Source organism: Salminus brasiliensis, chromosome 6 (genome assembly GCF_030463535.1).
Source record: "Salminus brasiliensis chromosome 6, fSalBra1.hap2, whole genome shotgun sequence".
NCBI lineage: Eukaryota > Metazoa > Chordata > Actinopteri > Characiformes > Bryconidae > Salminus > Salminus brasiliensis.
Genome location: NC_132883.1, coordinates 6,627,095 through 6,643,204, shown reverse-complemented (window position 1 = coordinate 6,643,204; position 16,110 = coordinate 6,627,095). Strand labels below are relative to the sequence as shown.

General features: G+C 41.3%; 1 protein-coding gene across 3 annotated transcripts in view; it reads right to left on the bottom strand.

Annotated features, from left to right (window-relative positions):
- tbc1d22b (TBC1 domain family, member 22B) overlaps positions 1-16,110 on the bottom strand; it is a 77,210-nt gene that overhangs the window by 47,579 nt on the left and 13,521 nt on the right. For all 3 annotated transcript variants that reach the window (XM_072681445.1, XM_072681446.1, XM_072681447.1), the window contains 2 exons: positions 9,633-9,703; positions 5,454-5,582 (listed from right to left, as the gene is read on the bottom strand). In XM_072681445.1, coding sequence (XP_072537546.1) covers positions 5,454-5,582; positions 9,633-9,703 — 200 coding nt within the window. The remainder of the gene's footprint in view (positions 1-5,453; positions 5,583-9,632; positions 9,704-16,110) is intronic.

The window sequence follows — 16,110 nt, the reverse complement described above, 5'->3', positions numbered from 1 at the left end:
GATTGCATTAGCTAGCATGCTATTGGTTAGCCAGTTGTGCTGCTCCCCCTTCGATTGCATTAGCTAGCATCCTACTGGTTAGCCAGTCGAGCTGTTCCCCCTTTGATTGCATTAGCTAGCATGCTATTGGTTAGCCAGTCAAGCTGTTCCCCCTTCGATTGCATTAGCTAGCATGCTATTGGTTAGCCAGTCAAGCTGTTCCCCCTTCGATTGCATTAGCTAGCATGCTACTGGTTAGCCAGCCGAGTTGCCCCCCTTCGATTGCATTAGCTAGCATCCTACTGGTTAGCCAGCCGAGCTGTTCCCCCTTTGATTGTATTAGCTAGCATGCTACTGGTTAGCCAGCCGAGCTGTTCCCCCTTTTATTGTATTAGCTAGCATGCTACTGGATAGACAGTCGAGTTGCCCCCCTTCGACTGTATTAGCTAGCATGCTACTAGTTAGCCAGTCGAGCTGTTCCCCCTTCGACTGTATTAGCTAGCATGCTATTGGTTAGCCAGTCAAGCAGTTCCCCCTTCGATTGTATTAGCTAGCATGCTACTGGATAGACAGTCGAGCTGATCCTGCTTCGACTGTATTAGCTAGCATGCTACTAGTTGGCCAGTCGAGCTGTTCCCCCTTCGATTGCATTAGCTAGGATGCTACTAGTTAGCCAGTCGAGCTGTTCCCCCTTCGATTGTATTAGCTAGCATGCTATTGGTTAGCCAGTCAAGCTGTTCCCCCTTCGATTGCATTAGCTTTATTATTTTATCTGGATCTGAATTATCTGCTGATCTTGCACAAGGTTAGCTCAATAGCAATTGCAGAATAGCCAGCGTTACCTGTTGGTAGCAGCTTTAAATGCCAGCGTAGCAAAAATATTATTTTGTTGAACTTGCTAACATGTGACTCACATTTAATTAATAAAGCTAATTAGCGACAGTATATAAGTATATATAAGTATATAAGTATATAAGTATGAAGTATATAAGTATGAAGTATATAAGTATGAAGTATATAAGTATGAAGTATATAAGTATATAAGTATGAAGTATATAAGTATGAAGTATATAAGTATGAAGTATATAAGTATGAAGTATGAAGTATATAAGTATGAAGTATATAAGTATATAAGTATGAAGTATATAAGTATGAAGTATATAAGTATATAAGTATGAAGTATATAAGTATGAAGTATATAAGTATATAAGTATGAAGTATATAGTATATAAGTATGAAGTATATAAGTATGAAGTATGAAGTATATAAGTATGAAGTATATAAGTATATAAGTATGAAGTATATAAGTAAATAAGTATGAAGTATATAAGTATGAAGTAAATAAGTATGAAGTATGAAGTATATAAGTATGAAGTATGAAGTATATAAGTATGAAGTATGATTTATCACGTGTGCGATTTTAACCAATGGAGCAGTCGAGGAGATAGGATGTGTCCGGGGGGATTGGATGGGTCACGACATCGGCACCATCACAGTATCTATGCTGCAATCTAACGCTGCGATAGGGATGCTAAAGGTGCCGTAGCGATGTGGGACGAGGTGGTGGTAGCGATGGGGCATAGACATGCTAACGCTACGGACTTTGACACACACACATTAATGACACAGTATGTCTTCACACCACTTCCCTTTACAATAACATTGGCAAACGCCACACAGTTCTTACACTGGTGTGTTAGTCAGTCAGTCACTCACTCAGCCAGTCTGTCAGTCAGTAAGAGAAATTGCCTCTTCTAGGCCCAAAATATGGGCACCCCAGACAAAACACACCTCTGTTAATATGAATAATGAGAGAAAGTGAGCAGAAGATGACCGGTGGGTCTTATTCACAAAAGCAGTTCTGGAAAAGAGCATCAGACAAATATCCTGAATGTAAATGTGCATTTTTGGAACTTTTGGAAAAACTCTGATTACGTCATTAATCATCAAAATAACTGACAGGTTATTTGATAAGGAATATAATCACAAACAGTGAAAGCTCTACACCTAGAGGCGGTTTTCTTATTCGGCTACAGAAAACTCCTCACTGCCATCGATGCAAATCTTCAGGCAAGAAAACTGAGGTAAAAAATGTAAATATGATGAGCACATTAGCTCCAGCTTTCGCTTCTATAATGACACTTCAGAAAATGGGTCATTTTGGAGAGAGGCACTCTCCCTGAGCGCAACTGGAATGGAAATGCCTGCATATGGTCAGGTCAGAGAGAGGTCAGTGGAGTCCAGCGGAGTCCGGCGTGTGTGTGCGCTCATGTCCGTGGCAGTGCTCCTGCTGTTGAGCCAGTGTCAACACTAAGAGGTCATTTAGTGTCTCGGCACAGACAGCCAGGGGCCATTCAAACACCCCGGTACAACCTCATAAAAAGCCCTAAAAGGTCCGCTACTCATTTGCTACGAGGAAATGAGGTGCCCAGCGGACGCTGGCCAGCCTGGCCCGACCGAATGGCAGAGCGGAAAGCAAGGAATATAGCAAATGGCTGTCCAGTCCTAGTCCTGCACCATTAACCCGACTTTTACAACCCATAAGCTTATCGATCTCAGCCCCCTCCATTAATAACACTCGCTATATAAGCTCCGTTTATTAACGACTTTTTTCCAGGCTCCCGCAAAGCCTGGCTGGAGCCACAAGAAAAGTTACGGCGCTTATTTTCCGCGACCTTGTCCTCATTTGTTGACTTAGCCCGAGAAACTTCTTAGTACTCAGCCTTCCGACGTTGCCAAACGTCTCCAAATTACACTGCACGCAACATCACAACACTTTTAGAGCGCCATGAAATATTCCAACTATCTTAATAATTCAAAACCATTTTTCAAGAGCAGGGAACAATTCCCTTCCTGGCACCAAACCAAAAAAAAAAAACTGGCCAAAACAGTCTGCATTAGATGGATAGATGGATTTAACGCTTAGAGGGAACAATGGCCTTATTTGAATTTGCAAAGGCAAACTGGTATGGGTGGGTATTGGGCTGATAGCAGCAGAAAATACTAGATGGGATAGCTGATACCTGAATATTCATGGAATTAAAAAGTCAAGTCAGATTTATTTGTATAGCGTTTTTTACAACTGTTGTTGTCACAAAGCAGCTTTACATAATTAGTAATTAATAAAAGACAGAGACAAAGAAGAAAGAAGAAATAACGTAAGACATGATGGATCAAAGACCCCCAGTGAGCAGCCAACAGCGACAGTGGCAAGGAAAAACACCCTCAGAGCTGGAGGAAAAAACCTCAGGAGGAACCAAGACTCACAAGGGGGACCCGACCCATCCTCCTCTGGTCAGAACTATTTAAACATTAATAATAAAGACATATTCAATCAAATAAATGAATAATTTAAAAATTGCATCCCGTTTAAATACTTATAATAAGTAAGTAAGTAAATAAATAAATAAATAAATAAATAAATACACAGCTCAGAAAGGGTACAAAATGAGCAATTTTGTCATTGTGGCCTGTTTAATAAATATATAACACAAAAGTACAGTGCGTTTTCCATGGCAGGGCTCATCCTCAACTGGCTTCTACCCGGAGTACAGCGACAGTTAACTATTCTTAAAAGATGCCCTAGAACGGAAAGCTGTATTTATCTTGGCATGGGTGAATAATGAGAGTTCAGTACATAGAAATGACAAACCATGAACCTGAAACACTGTTGTCTCTTTACTGGGAACCAAAAAATCCAGCCTAGAGCTAGAAATGGGTCAATTCCAAAACCCCAAAACTGTCACAGAATCATCTTGACTCAATATATTTAAGCCCAGGCAGCCCACTATCAAATGTCTTGTGGAGGAATCTCTTAAGGTGCTTTAAGGAACCTTCAAGAAAAGGATTTTAAAAGAAAAGGGTTTCTTGAAGGATCCTTAAAGCACCTTAAGCGGTTCCTCCACAGTTTCAAGCTGAAGAACCTCCAAAACTTCCTCAAGCACCTCATACTTTTAACGGTGTAGTCCTGAAGTCGCCGCTGTGTTTGACTACTTAACAGTGTATATGGGGTTGTTGATACTGGAGAGCAGCACATCACTTCCAGACTCTGGTAGTTCCAGGCCACATGGCCATGGCTTATATCATGCCTCTGTCCCCAGAAGAGGGAGCTCAAACTTGGCATGTGACAAATCAAAAATTTTGGGATGAGGTGGGTGCGTGTGCTAAGCCAGCTTTTACCATTTCTTCTCTCTATCGTCTGCTCCCTCGAAAACAAACTGGGCTACCTCAACTGAACCAAACTGGACCTAAACATATACTGGAGAGGTCAGCGTTGTGAGATAGAACCAGACCTGGTAAAAGCAGGTGCTAGTCTAAAAGCTAGACCTCTACGATCTCTTCAGCTAGCTAACCACACATCGAGCTGAGGGAGCACTGAGAGGACAGCAACACTCTCTAGTGAGACTCTGAAATTATTACAAAACAAATGAATGTTCTTGTTACAGTTAGCATACAAATCTATGCTATGTGGCTTCCATGAGCCGCCACAGTCCGTAAACAGATCACAGTCACATGCTTACTATTTAAAAACTTAATAAACCAGTTATAGACTGGGAATTTATGGAAAGCCTTAGAGGTCACTTACTCCATCCAGAAAAAGGCTACATATTATGATAATGTGAATGTTAATGTTCTGTTTAATTAACGTGAATACAAAATTATATTTATTAAACATTATTAAAATAGCAATACAGTATGCATGCCAGCAGTACCTGGCAATATGGTATGTACTGTATTAACGATACAGGGTTATGGTTCAATATATTATATTTTTATTATTATTTTTATAATTTTTTATATTTTGTCAATTATTTATATATATATATAATTGTTTTTTTTTTTGGAAAAAAATATAGAACAAATAAAATAATACAAAAAATTAGAACAATGGGATCTGAAGACCACAACACTGCTATCTCACGGTCGAGGTTCAAACTACATAAAAATATACCACTGTCTGGCACCAATCTTTACAAGTAAACTATTAAAACTGCTTAGAGAATCATTACAGTATTGCTAAAAATAATATCACCATACTTCAATACACAATATTTTCTTACACCCCCACTCAAAAGGTTATAAAAAACATCTATTTATAGAGAGATAAAAGATTCTTATAAATAATCTGTTGTTGCTGTACCTCAACCCTTAACACGTCTGAAAATGACATGCCTGAACAATATGAAGGTCTGAAGGTACAATAATAAAGCCATCTGAGGAATATGTGCTTGCACCTGAAGATTTATGAAGTCTGTTAAACCAAAGACTTCATTAATATTTGATGGTCTTTTCCTAACAGATTATAGAGCGTGACTAACACGGTCAGTGACTAGGCTTTAGCTACTCAGACCTGGACACGCTGCAGAAACACCAGTCATCATTAGTGTTCGCGATGTCCGGCTGAGGTTTCTTTGTACGCGCTCATCAGTACAGCTCTTTTTGTGCTGGCAGCCTGGAGCGGTGTGGAGCGTTACCTGTCTGTAGGTGTCTCTGTGGTGCTCATCTGTTCTGGAGTGGTAATACTGCTCAATGAAGCCAAAATACTCCTTTCGCTTCCTTTGGAGAACCAGCTCCCTACGCTCCATATTAGCAGGGAGGTAGCCCTGAGAGAGGGAGAGAGAGGGAGAGAGAGAGAGAGAGAGAGAGAGAGAGAGAGAGAGAGAGAGAGAGAGAGAGAGAGAGAGAGGGAGAGTAAAGTAAACGAGGCACGTTGTTAAAAATGCATTTGTTCTCTTGTTGCTCTTCAAATTCAATGCCCATCCAGGCTCAATGCCCACACTGCTTGTTAAGCTTGTTGAGAAACTAAACATAGGCTTGATCACTTATCTTTATAAGAGTAGATTAGAAAATAATTAACATTATATATATAAAAAATTAAAAATAACTGCTGTGTGTAGTTTGCTTAGCTTTGTACTGGAGCCATGAGGCTAATATAACTAACAAATAATAAAAGCTCATTATCTACTAGTTAATATTTTTTCTTAAATGTTATGGTTTCTTTGTGGGTTTTAGACTGTTTGGTGTCCTGATGCTGTTTTGCTGTGTTTTCTGTAATTAATTCAGAAATCTGATTATGGGTTGAGACATATAAATAAAAGGTTACTTACAGGGTTTAAGACAATATATCATGGAGAGAGTAAACAATGCAAGCTTAAAGAGGACCTCAACTACTGGTTTTGGGTGTGATGCACTTTTGTATTTTTTTTTTATAGATATCAGTGCACCATCAAGCCTTACAAAAACGTCTGAACACTTGGCCTCATTTACAAATAAAGATTTTTATATTCTATTTATATTATATATTTATATTATATATATATAAAAAAAATACATTTATGTATATATTTTTTTTAAAATATATCAATACATGTTAATATATATTTTTAAATATATTATTTGTTTATATATATATATACACTAAACATATAAACAAATCCTAAATGAAAACAAACAATTTTACCAGAAGTCAATAATCCAGATTGTTGTAATAATAGTAACGACTGGTGATTCAATATCAGAGTAAAATAAACAATATTGGGCAGATATAGCCTGCTTCTAGTAGATCTGCAAGAAAGCAAGAAAAAAAATATGTAATATATTAAACATTGCACCTGGAATTGCACGTCCTGTGAAGTGACTTTTGCGCATGTCTAGGTCTATCACTACTTTTTTTTTTAGATGCTACATTGTCCCAGATATAACTGTGATAATCAAAAATTACTGTTTTAATTTTATTCCACTGATTTAATGAAAATATAATAGCATATTAATGCAATCCCACCCTTTCAAAGAGCAAACATTCAGAGACTGGAAAAGTCTAAAAATGCTGAAATATTGTAAAACATAAAGCATAAATAAAATAAACCCCACAGTTCAGAACAGATCTTTTTCTGATCTTTTTGTTAGCTCTGCTCTGATGCTCTCTGTATTGGGCTGAGTATCTGGCTCTTAGTGGTACATCTTTACTCTGCTTTCCCATGAGGCTCGTTAGCTTTACACAGTTTACTGCAGCATTGGCTGAATTGGAGTCACACATGGTTTAAAAAACAAAACAAAAAAACATATTCTGGTAAATCTCTTCTACAAAACGGGTTCTTCACAGAACCAAAGCTGGTTCTTCGATGGCCTCGCTTAAGGAACCTTTCAGAGCACCTTTAGTTTTAGGAACGCTTTCTAAAAACAGCGCCAGCATGAGCTTCAGTCCTGTTGCTCCAGCAAGGAAAAGCAAAGCTGCGGACAAGAGACGGTCGCCATGACTCCAAAGAAACTTCTTGATTTCTTCACCTCCTCTTCCTCATGACTCTCTACTCGCCTCCTTCCTCTCTCCCCCTCTGCCTCTTTCTGTTCTCCACTCCAGCACTTGCTTTAATGAGTTGTCCGCAGGAACAAATGCACTGTTGCCAAGCACTGGAGATGTATAAATAATGACTGTGATTGGGAATCACTTAGCCAACACTCCATCGCCTCTCCTCTGATGCCTCGAGTGCGCGTGATGAGCGCACGCACTCACGACTCATTTGCATGGCTCCGTGTGGGCTCTTCCGATGGCTATTGAGCGTTTCACGCAGATAGAAACGCAAATTAAATGCAAATCATTGGTGTAAACATGTAAATACGACAAAAGGGTTACTCGCGTCGGCATGACACTAAACTGGAAGGCACGGCATGGAGGGCAAAAAAAAAAAAAAAAAAAAACAGTACAGTTTAAAAGCCTCATGGCTTCTTCCTTAAGCTTATAAATGTGGAATTAGGCTTTCGTGTCTAATCCTCTTGCAAATGCTGCATGAAGCAAGGAAGGCTTAAGGAGGCTAGCTAGCTGCACTGTTTAAGCATGGGTGGAGATTCGCTTTACAGCGCTGCCTGGAGCTGTGTGTTATTGACAATATGAGCAAACTCCCGAGGTGCAGACAAGGCTTGTAGAATCGCTTTCCAAAACACACATATGCACTCAAGACTGTTCTCTTTCTTCTAATGATCTGGATCATGTTTACACTAGGGCTGGGCGATATGGTAAAAATACTGTATCACGATATTTATCACAATACATGTAATCAGGGACTAAAAACATCAGTAGCAACAGATTCTTAAAAACTACTATTCAGAATATAGTGATCTGCTGAACTTCATCTAATTAAACCAGTCTGATCACACTGTTAGTAACGAAACCTGCAGCTGATCAAGGTTTATTAAGCACTAACCGTCTCCTCCATATGCTTAGAAAAGCATGGGGTAGGGTAAGCTTGGCAAGCTGCCAGTGTTGGGCCCTTCAGCAAGGCCATTCACCCTCTCTGCTGCCCACCGCTCAGGGCATGTGTGTTCACTGTCCACTGTGTGCGTTTCACTGGTGTGTACTGTATGTGTGTGTTCACTGCACGGAGGGGTTAAAGGCAGAAGCCAAATTCCATCTGTGTCTCCAAAAATGACATGAATAAGCATAACAAAAATTAATCACGATATGATAAAATATCATCATATTGCTCAGCTCTAGTTCACACTGTTTTGAAGCACTTTTAACCTAGATCTGAAGCACACAGGAAGGTCCACGTCTGACCAGCCCAGCAGAGAGGCAGGTTTTGGAGTGACCAGGTCAAAGTCCTGACTTGAATCCCATCGAGATGCTGTGGGAAGACCTTAAAACTGGCAGTTGAAGTTCGGAAAAAAACCCCAATTAAGCTGGATTACAACAATCCTGCAAAGAAGAGCAGACCCATAATCCACCACAGCGATGTGTAGAAGAACTGCCATGGGTGGGCCAAACAGTTATTAGATTTAGGGGGGGCAATTACTTTTCCCCCATGGGTCATTCACACTATACTGTATGTATAAATGTTTGTAGACACCCCTTGTAATGAATGCATTCAGCTGCTTTAAGTTAATGCACACATACAGCTTGTCTAGTGCCTGCAAGCTGCCTATTGCCAAAAGAATAGGACTCTCTGGAGCCGATAAACATGAACCTGTTGGCACCATGCTGCCTAATGCCAGGGGTGGGCTAGAGGGGTATAAAGCCCCCAGATTTGAGCTATAGAACTGTTTTTGGGATCAGTTGGGAAGTTGGGGATGAGGTGGGGTGGTGATCGTCCATCACATGACCTCACCAATGCTCCTGACTGTGAATGCAATCAAATCATTACAGTAATGCTCCTCCAAAATGTAGCAGAAAGCCTTCTTCCCTGGACAGTAGAGACAGTTACTCCTACAAAAGCAGGAGAAACTCTTTAATTAAAAACAGGCAGTGTCCCAATACTTTTGCCCATATAATATAGAACTGAACTTCACTTAAACCTTTGCAGCCTTGCTTAAGTTGGAAAACAAAAAACCCACAACAACAGCAGCTGTGAGTGGACTGTGGACAGGGTTGTGGGTTCGATACCCGGGCTCAGCAAGCTGCCACTGTTGGCATGGATGGGTAAAAAGCGGAGGCCAAATTATAACACAGGGTTCCTTCAAATTATAACACAGACTTGAGTGTGTTCTCTCTCTCTCTCTTACTCCCTCTCTCTGCTCTTCTGAAGTAAAATACAGCCATCAAATAAAACATGCATAATTCGCATCAATTGCTGGCAACATTTCCCTTATTAGGCTGAATTTATTTGGACAGATGGACAGAACTCCGGCCACAGTTTGTTAGCAGGTTGTAGCGGGATACTTACCGACAGAAGCCTCCAAGTGATCGGCCGCACTTCTCGTGGGATTCCTGACCAGCTGTGCTTCCGCAAGTCATCTGTACAACACACACACACACACACACAAAACTTATTTATCACCTGAGCATATGCATCGCAGAGCACCGGCAAACCACCCTGATTATTACCAACATGCAGAAATCAATAGCTTATAATAATCCCCAGTAAATCAGCGCGACTCATTCGATCGGGCCTGACAAAAATATTTGCACGGTGATCAAAGTAAAACAGGCCACTCAGCCACTTCGGGCGTAGATGGCCCTGCGTATTTACGACGTCCTTCATCGTTTCATTTCATCGTCAATAAACAATTACTTTTAATTAGTAAAGGCAATCTCACCGTGCACCGGCTTGCCAGTTTGATCTATGATAACTCTGCTGAGAAAGATGCGAGACAAACGCGCATCGATTTCAACCGTAATTGCCGAGCTGTTGACAATTAAGCCACCAATCAAAATTCAGCCGTGACGGCTGGAGCCTGAAATGGGAGTGAAAAAAGGTCGAAATCCGCTTTATGGAGGATTTCCTTCCTCGTCTGTGGAGGAGAACTGCAAACAACATACTGCGAGCAGGAAGTGTGAAGCGGCAGGTGGTGAAGCGTTATTATTGTTGTGACATGTTGAACGCTGTGTTGGGACTGAAAAGGTGTGCATATGAGGGTCACTCTGATAAGTCTGAGCTAGCTGAACACAGATGGACTGAGATAAAGCACCAAGGAAAAACCTCTAGAGGTGTGTTCAGTGCTGGGTGATGTTGACACAGTTCAGTACTGCAATATTTTCCCAATATAGCCCAGTTTTTGATGATTTTTATTTATTTATTTATTTATTTATTTGGAGCTGGGCAAAAATTGTATATCATGATATTTAAAGATTTGTTTTATTTCAATATATAATATTTCTCAATATTTTGCCATGAATACAAAATGCACCAACAGTCCAATACTTTGATTTTTACAAAAAAATATGCTGCACTCCATTATTAAATTAAATAAGACTGATTACACTCTTTTTATTGAAACTTGCAGTTAACCAGCGCTCTTTAAGCACTGACGACTTTCACGATACACTCATAAAAGCATACTGTGTATCACGACAACAACATTGATCACGATACACTCATAAAAGCAAATTGGCATATTGCCCAGCTCTATATGAATGTATTTCATTTGTCAAAGTTCTCACATTTTCTCCCAATTTGGTCCTGGCAATGAACCCACCGGTGCATAGCACCTACCCTTAGCACCAGCAATGCTCCCGGCACTAGGAGCACTATGTCTCCCTCAATACATGCAAAGCCAGCCACCACCTCTTTTAGAACCGCTGCATCGCCGGGCAGCCAACACGCTTGGAGGAAAGTGCTGGGTCCCGGGCTCCACCTCACAAGCTAACGGACGCCTGTGTCGGCCAACATCGCTCTGATAAATATTACGTTGGTTAACGTGTGAAAATGTAGTGTGATCTGATGGTCACTAGGTGTAGTTTCTAGCATGAATGGACCATGTGGTTAAAAGCATTACAGAGCCAGAATGAATGGGAGTTCTCATAACGCTCAACATGGCGTCTGTTTATACATTCTTTAAAAAAAATAGCCAATCAGCTTGCAGGTTACGCCGCGACCGGAGAGGGAAGAAACAGTGACAGAAAACTGAAAAGCTAAAATTACTGCCTCACATTTGTCTTCCTTTTGTCTTTTTTGCTGATCTGAAAAATGATGAAAAAATTGTATAATAAAAATACTTTTATTATATTTTATTGCTGCTTCTTTGCACATGGAAAAAAAGTTCATCCCTGATCTTAACAGTTCTTTAAAACTAATTTGAATTATTAAAGTTATTCATCTTAATTGCTTTATTTTTCAGCAAGAATACAAAAAACTGCAAGCTAAATGTAAAAGAATAATGAATGTACGAAATATTATTTAATAACTGAGCGATTCATAATCTGAATAACTAAGCATTCAATTCAATAATCGATACATTTATTCAACTAAATAAATTGTTTGTAATAATAGTTTGTTGCAGCTGTCCCGAAACACACATGCCTCGAATAAAGTCGCGAATAAAGTCGCACCTTTCAACACAACGAGCCAATCTTGCCCCTCCTTCCGACGTAGAGATCTGTGCAGCTGCAGTAGCCAGAACAACCCCCAAAAAATCCTGAAAGGTTTTTAGTGCATTTTTAAGCCGAACGCTACAAACTATTAATGAAGTTTATATCAGATTTCATCAGTTATTTAAAATATGTTTCTGAAACAGGAATCTGACCTCGAGTATTTTGGTCAATCTTCATTCACAGAGATAGAAGCCTGGTCTTGCAAAGCCCGTTGCAAAGATGGTCACTGAGTGACCGGACATGCCTATAAGGACTTCACTAGACTGTCCTAGATTAATAAATAAATAAACAAATAAATAAGCCTGCTCTGAAATGTGGAGTGTGGTCCAACTGGTCTGAAACAAGCACCTCATGCACACACACTACTCCACTCCCTCTCAAACTGTTGACTCCAACTAACAAAACAACTGCAGACGAGAGCCAATCAGCAGAGACTCTGCCAGACTGAGAATGGGGGGGGGAATGATTGTGCAGTGTAACCCTGGCATAATGAGGGTCTAGCTGAGCGCTTCTCTCAGTGATTGGTGCGAGGAGGAGGTAAAACATGATATTTTCGATTGTATTTGCCCTGCCCACTGGTGCATGGTGATGTAATGGAAGATTACGGCAAAAGTCCAATTTCACTTTCAAGGTAATACGATGAACCATGCCTAATATGACCAGACATAAGAACCCAAGACAAACAGGTTAATGAATACACAAGTCCATTTCAGGGAAGTATTGCTATTTAGGTAATGCAGTGAAGATGCAGTCAGCTGCAGTCTAATCACAAACGAACCAAAGAATATTCATTATTAATTCATCTACAGAACAACAAACACACACACACCTTTTTTTAAATATAATTAATATTAATAAAGCAATTTCTCCTGGACGCCCCCAACCTGTGCCTCGATGTGTTCAATCCAATCACCAGCTCTGCTGATTTAACATCATTAAACACTGATTTACTAAACCAGGTGTTTAATGAGGACTATAATAACACAAGACTGCCACGAGGAGAACTTTAGGGATGTTTTTAATGAACACAGTGATGGAAAATTGCAACTTTTTGTATGAAAGTTATTAGCATTTATTCTAATATTAATGTTTTTTGCTGAGGTTTCTGATCTTCCCAGCTGCCACATTTGCACAACACTGCACAGTACAAAATAATAATTCCTCCTACAGAGCTCATAACAATAAAATCCATATATCAACCCCCTAAACTAATAATAATAATAATAATAATAATAATGAAAGAACTTACAATCTTCTAATAAGGCAGAGGCTCTTCAGTGTGTGTATATATATACGCTGCTCAAAAAAAATAAAGGGAACAACAACAACAACACAATATAAAAAATCCACTTATGAAGCAACACTGATTGACAATCAATTTCACATGCTGTTGTGCAAATGCAATTAGCAAGACACACTCAATAAAGGAGTGGTTCTGCAGGTGGGGACCACAGACCACTTTTCAGTACCTAGGCTTTCTGGCTGATGTTTTGATCACTTTTGAATGTTGGTGGTGCTTTCACACTTGTGGTAACATGAGACGGACTCTACAACCCACGCAAGCGGCTCAGGTAGTGCAGCTCATCCAGGATGGCACATCAATGCAAGCTGTGGCAAGAAGGTTTGCTGTGTCTGTCAGCGTAGTGTTCAGAGGCTGGAGGCGCTACCAGGAGACAGGCCAGTACACCAGGAGACGTGGAGGAGGCCGTAGGAGGGCAACAACCCAGCAGCAGGACCGCTACCTCCGCCTTTGTGCAAGGAGGAACAGGAGGAGCACTGCCAGAGCCCTGCAAAATGACCTCCAGCAGGCCACAAATGTGCATGTGTCTGCACAAACGGTTAGAAACCGACTCCATGAGGATGGTATGAGGGCCCGACGTCCACAGATGGGGGTTGTGCTCACAGCCCAACACCGTGCAGGACGCTTGGCATTTGCCAGAGAACACCAGGATTGGCAAATTCGCCACTGGCACCCTGTGCTCTTCACAGATGAAAGCAGGTTCACACTGAGCACATGTGACGGACGTGACAGAGTCTGGAGGCGCTGTGGAGAGCGATCTGCTGCCTGCAACATCCTTCAGCATGACCAGTTTGGCAGGGGGTCAGTAATGGTGTGGGGTGGCATTTCTTTGGAGGGCCGCACAGCCCTCCATGTGCTCGCCAGAGGTAGCCTGACTGCCATTAGGTACCGAGATGAGATCCTCTTGTGAGACCATATGCTGGTGCGGTTGGCCCTGGGTTCCTCCTAATGCAGGACAATGCTAGACCTCATGTGGCTGGAGTGTGTCAGCAGTTCCTGCAAGATAGACATCATGTCTCGCTCTATCCTCCAACGTCACGTTGCACCACAGACTGTCCAGGAGTTGGCAGATGCTTTAGTCCAGGTCTGGGAGGAGATCCCTCAGGAGACCATCCACCACCTCATTAGGAGCATGCCCAGGCGTTGTAGGGAGGTCATACAGGCATGTGGAGGCCACACACACAATACTGAGCCTCATTTTGACTTGTTTAAGGACATTACATCAAAGTTGGATCAGCCTGTAGTGTGTTTTTCCACTTTAATTTTGTGTGACTCCAAATCCAGGCCTCCATTGGTTAATAAATTTGATTTCCGTTGATGATTTTTGTGTGATTTTGTTGTCAGCACATTCAGTGGTACAGAACAAAGTATTCAAAACAAAGTATTCAATGAGAATATTTCAGTCACTAAGTGCACGTGCTCAGCGTCACATCCAAATGCGGTCTTTGAAAGATAGGCACAGAAGTGCTGTCAGCATTGCTGCAGAGATTGAACAGGTGGGGAGTCAGCCTGTCAGTGCTCAGACCATACGCCGCACACTACATCAATTTGGTCTGCATGGCTGTCACCCCAGAAGGAAGCCTCTTCTGAAGTCTGTACACAAGAAAGCCTGCAAACAGTTTGCTGAAGACATGTCAACAAAGGACATGGTTTACTGGAACCATGTCCTATGGTCTGATGAGACCAAGATTAATTTGTTTGGTTCAGATGGTCTCAAGCATGTGTGGCGGCAATTAGGTGAGGAGTACAAAGATAAGTGTGTCATGCCTACAGTCAAGCATGGTGGTGGGAATGCCATGGTCTGGGGCTACATGAGTGCAGCAGGTGTTGGGGAGTTACATTTCATTGAGGGACACATGAACTCCAATATGTACTGTAAAATACTGAAGCAGAGCATGATCCCCTCATGATCCCCTCGGTCGCAGGGCAGTGTTCCAGCATGATAATGACCCCAAACACACCTCTAAGACGACCATTGCTTTATATTTATATTTATATATATATATATATATATATATATATATATATATATATATATATATTAGTGCAAACCTGCCATATCAAAACACAACCTGTTCATTTCTGTGTTTCCTGCTCCCCCTTCTGGAGCTCAAGGAAACAACACCACCATCACCACACAGGCCAGGGCTTTCCTCTCACCAGCATTACGCCTCCGAAACCCACATTCATTCCATCTGCTGTTCTGGAAGCTTTGGTTTTCTGTGCCGTTTCAGATGAGATGCATTATTCTCAAACGATGACAGGTGGGTGATTTAATTAATTAATTGAGCTAATTAGTAGGCAGCCGCTGCGGGAGTGGCATCTTTTAAAAACTCCAAAGGAACCCTCAGGGTTAGCGCAACCAATTATGTAAAAGGTTCGGGTTTTTTTTCCTCCCTCTGTGGACACTGTTGGACTGCCGGAGCAGCATATGGTAACATTGCTCTTGGGGAACTTTCAGTTGCAACAATCAGAAAGAAGGTATCAGAAACCCCTCCCACGACACGGACGGTGTTGGGCACGCGCCAGACAAAGACAAAACTGCTGAACAGTCTGTTAGACGGGTCTGTAAAAGCAACTGTGTGTTCAGGGTTTCAGCCGCCAAGAAAATACACGAACGGCCCGACTGATGCATGCAATAGTCATGCTATTGTTCAAAAGTTTGGAATCAAACATTCTCAGTAAAATAAACCCCATTCAGCTGCAGAGATACGGACACAATGACACTCATACGCAATAAATGCGTCCAAATATTTGTGGACACCCCTTTCTAATGAATGCATTCAGCTGCTTTAACGGGACTCTCCAAAGGGAGCAGATAAAAATGAACCTACTGGCACCATGACTAATGCCAGGCATGGGTTGGAGGGGTATACCCCCCATCTCATCCCCAACCCAATCCCACAGCATTGAGCTGTTGGAGCAGTGGAACTAACTGTGATCTCAGGAATGATTGATGGTGCTCCTTCCAATACTTTTGGGATAACTTTGGGAGACGGGGAGTTGAGGTGGGGTAGTGACCGTCCAGCAT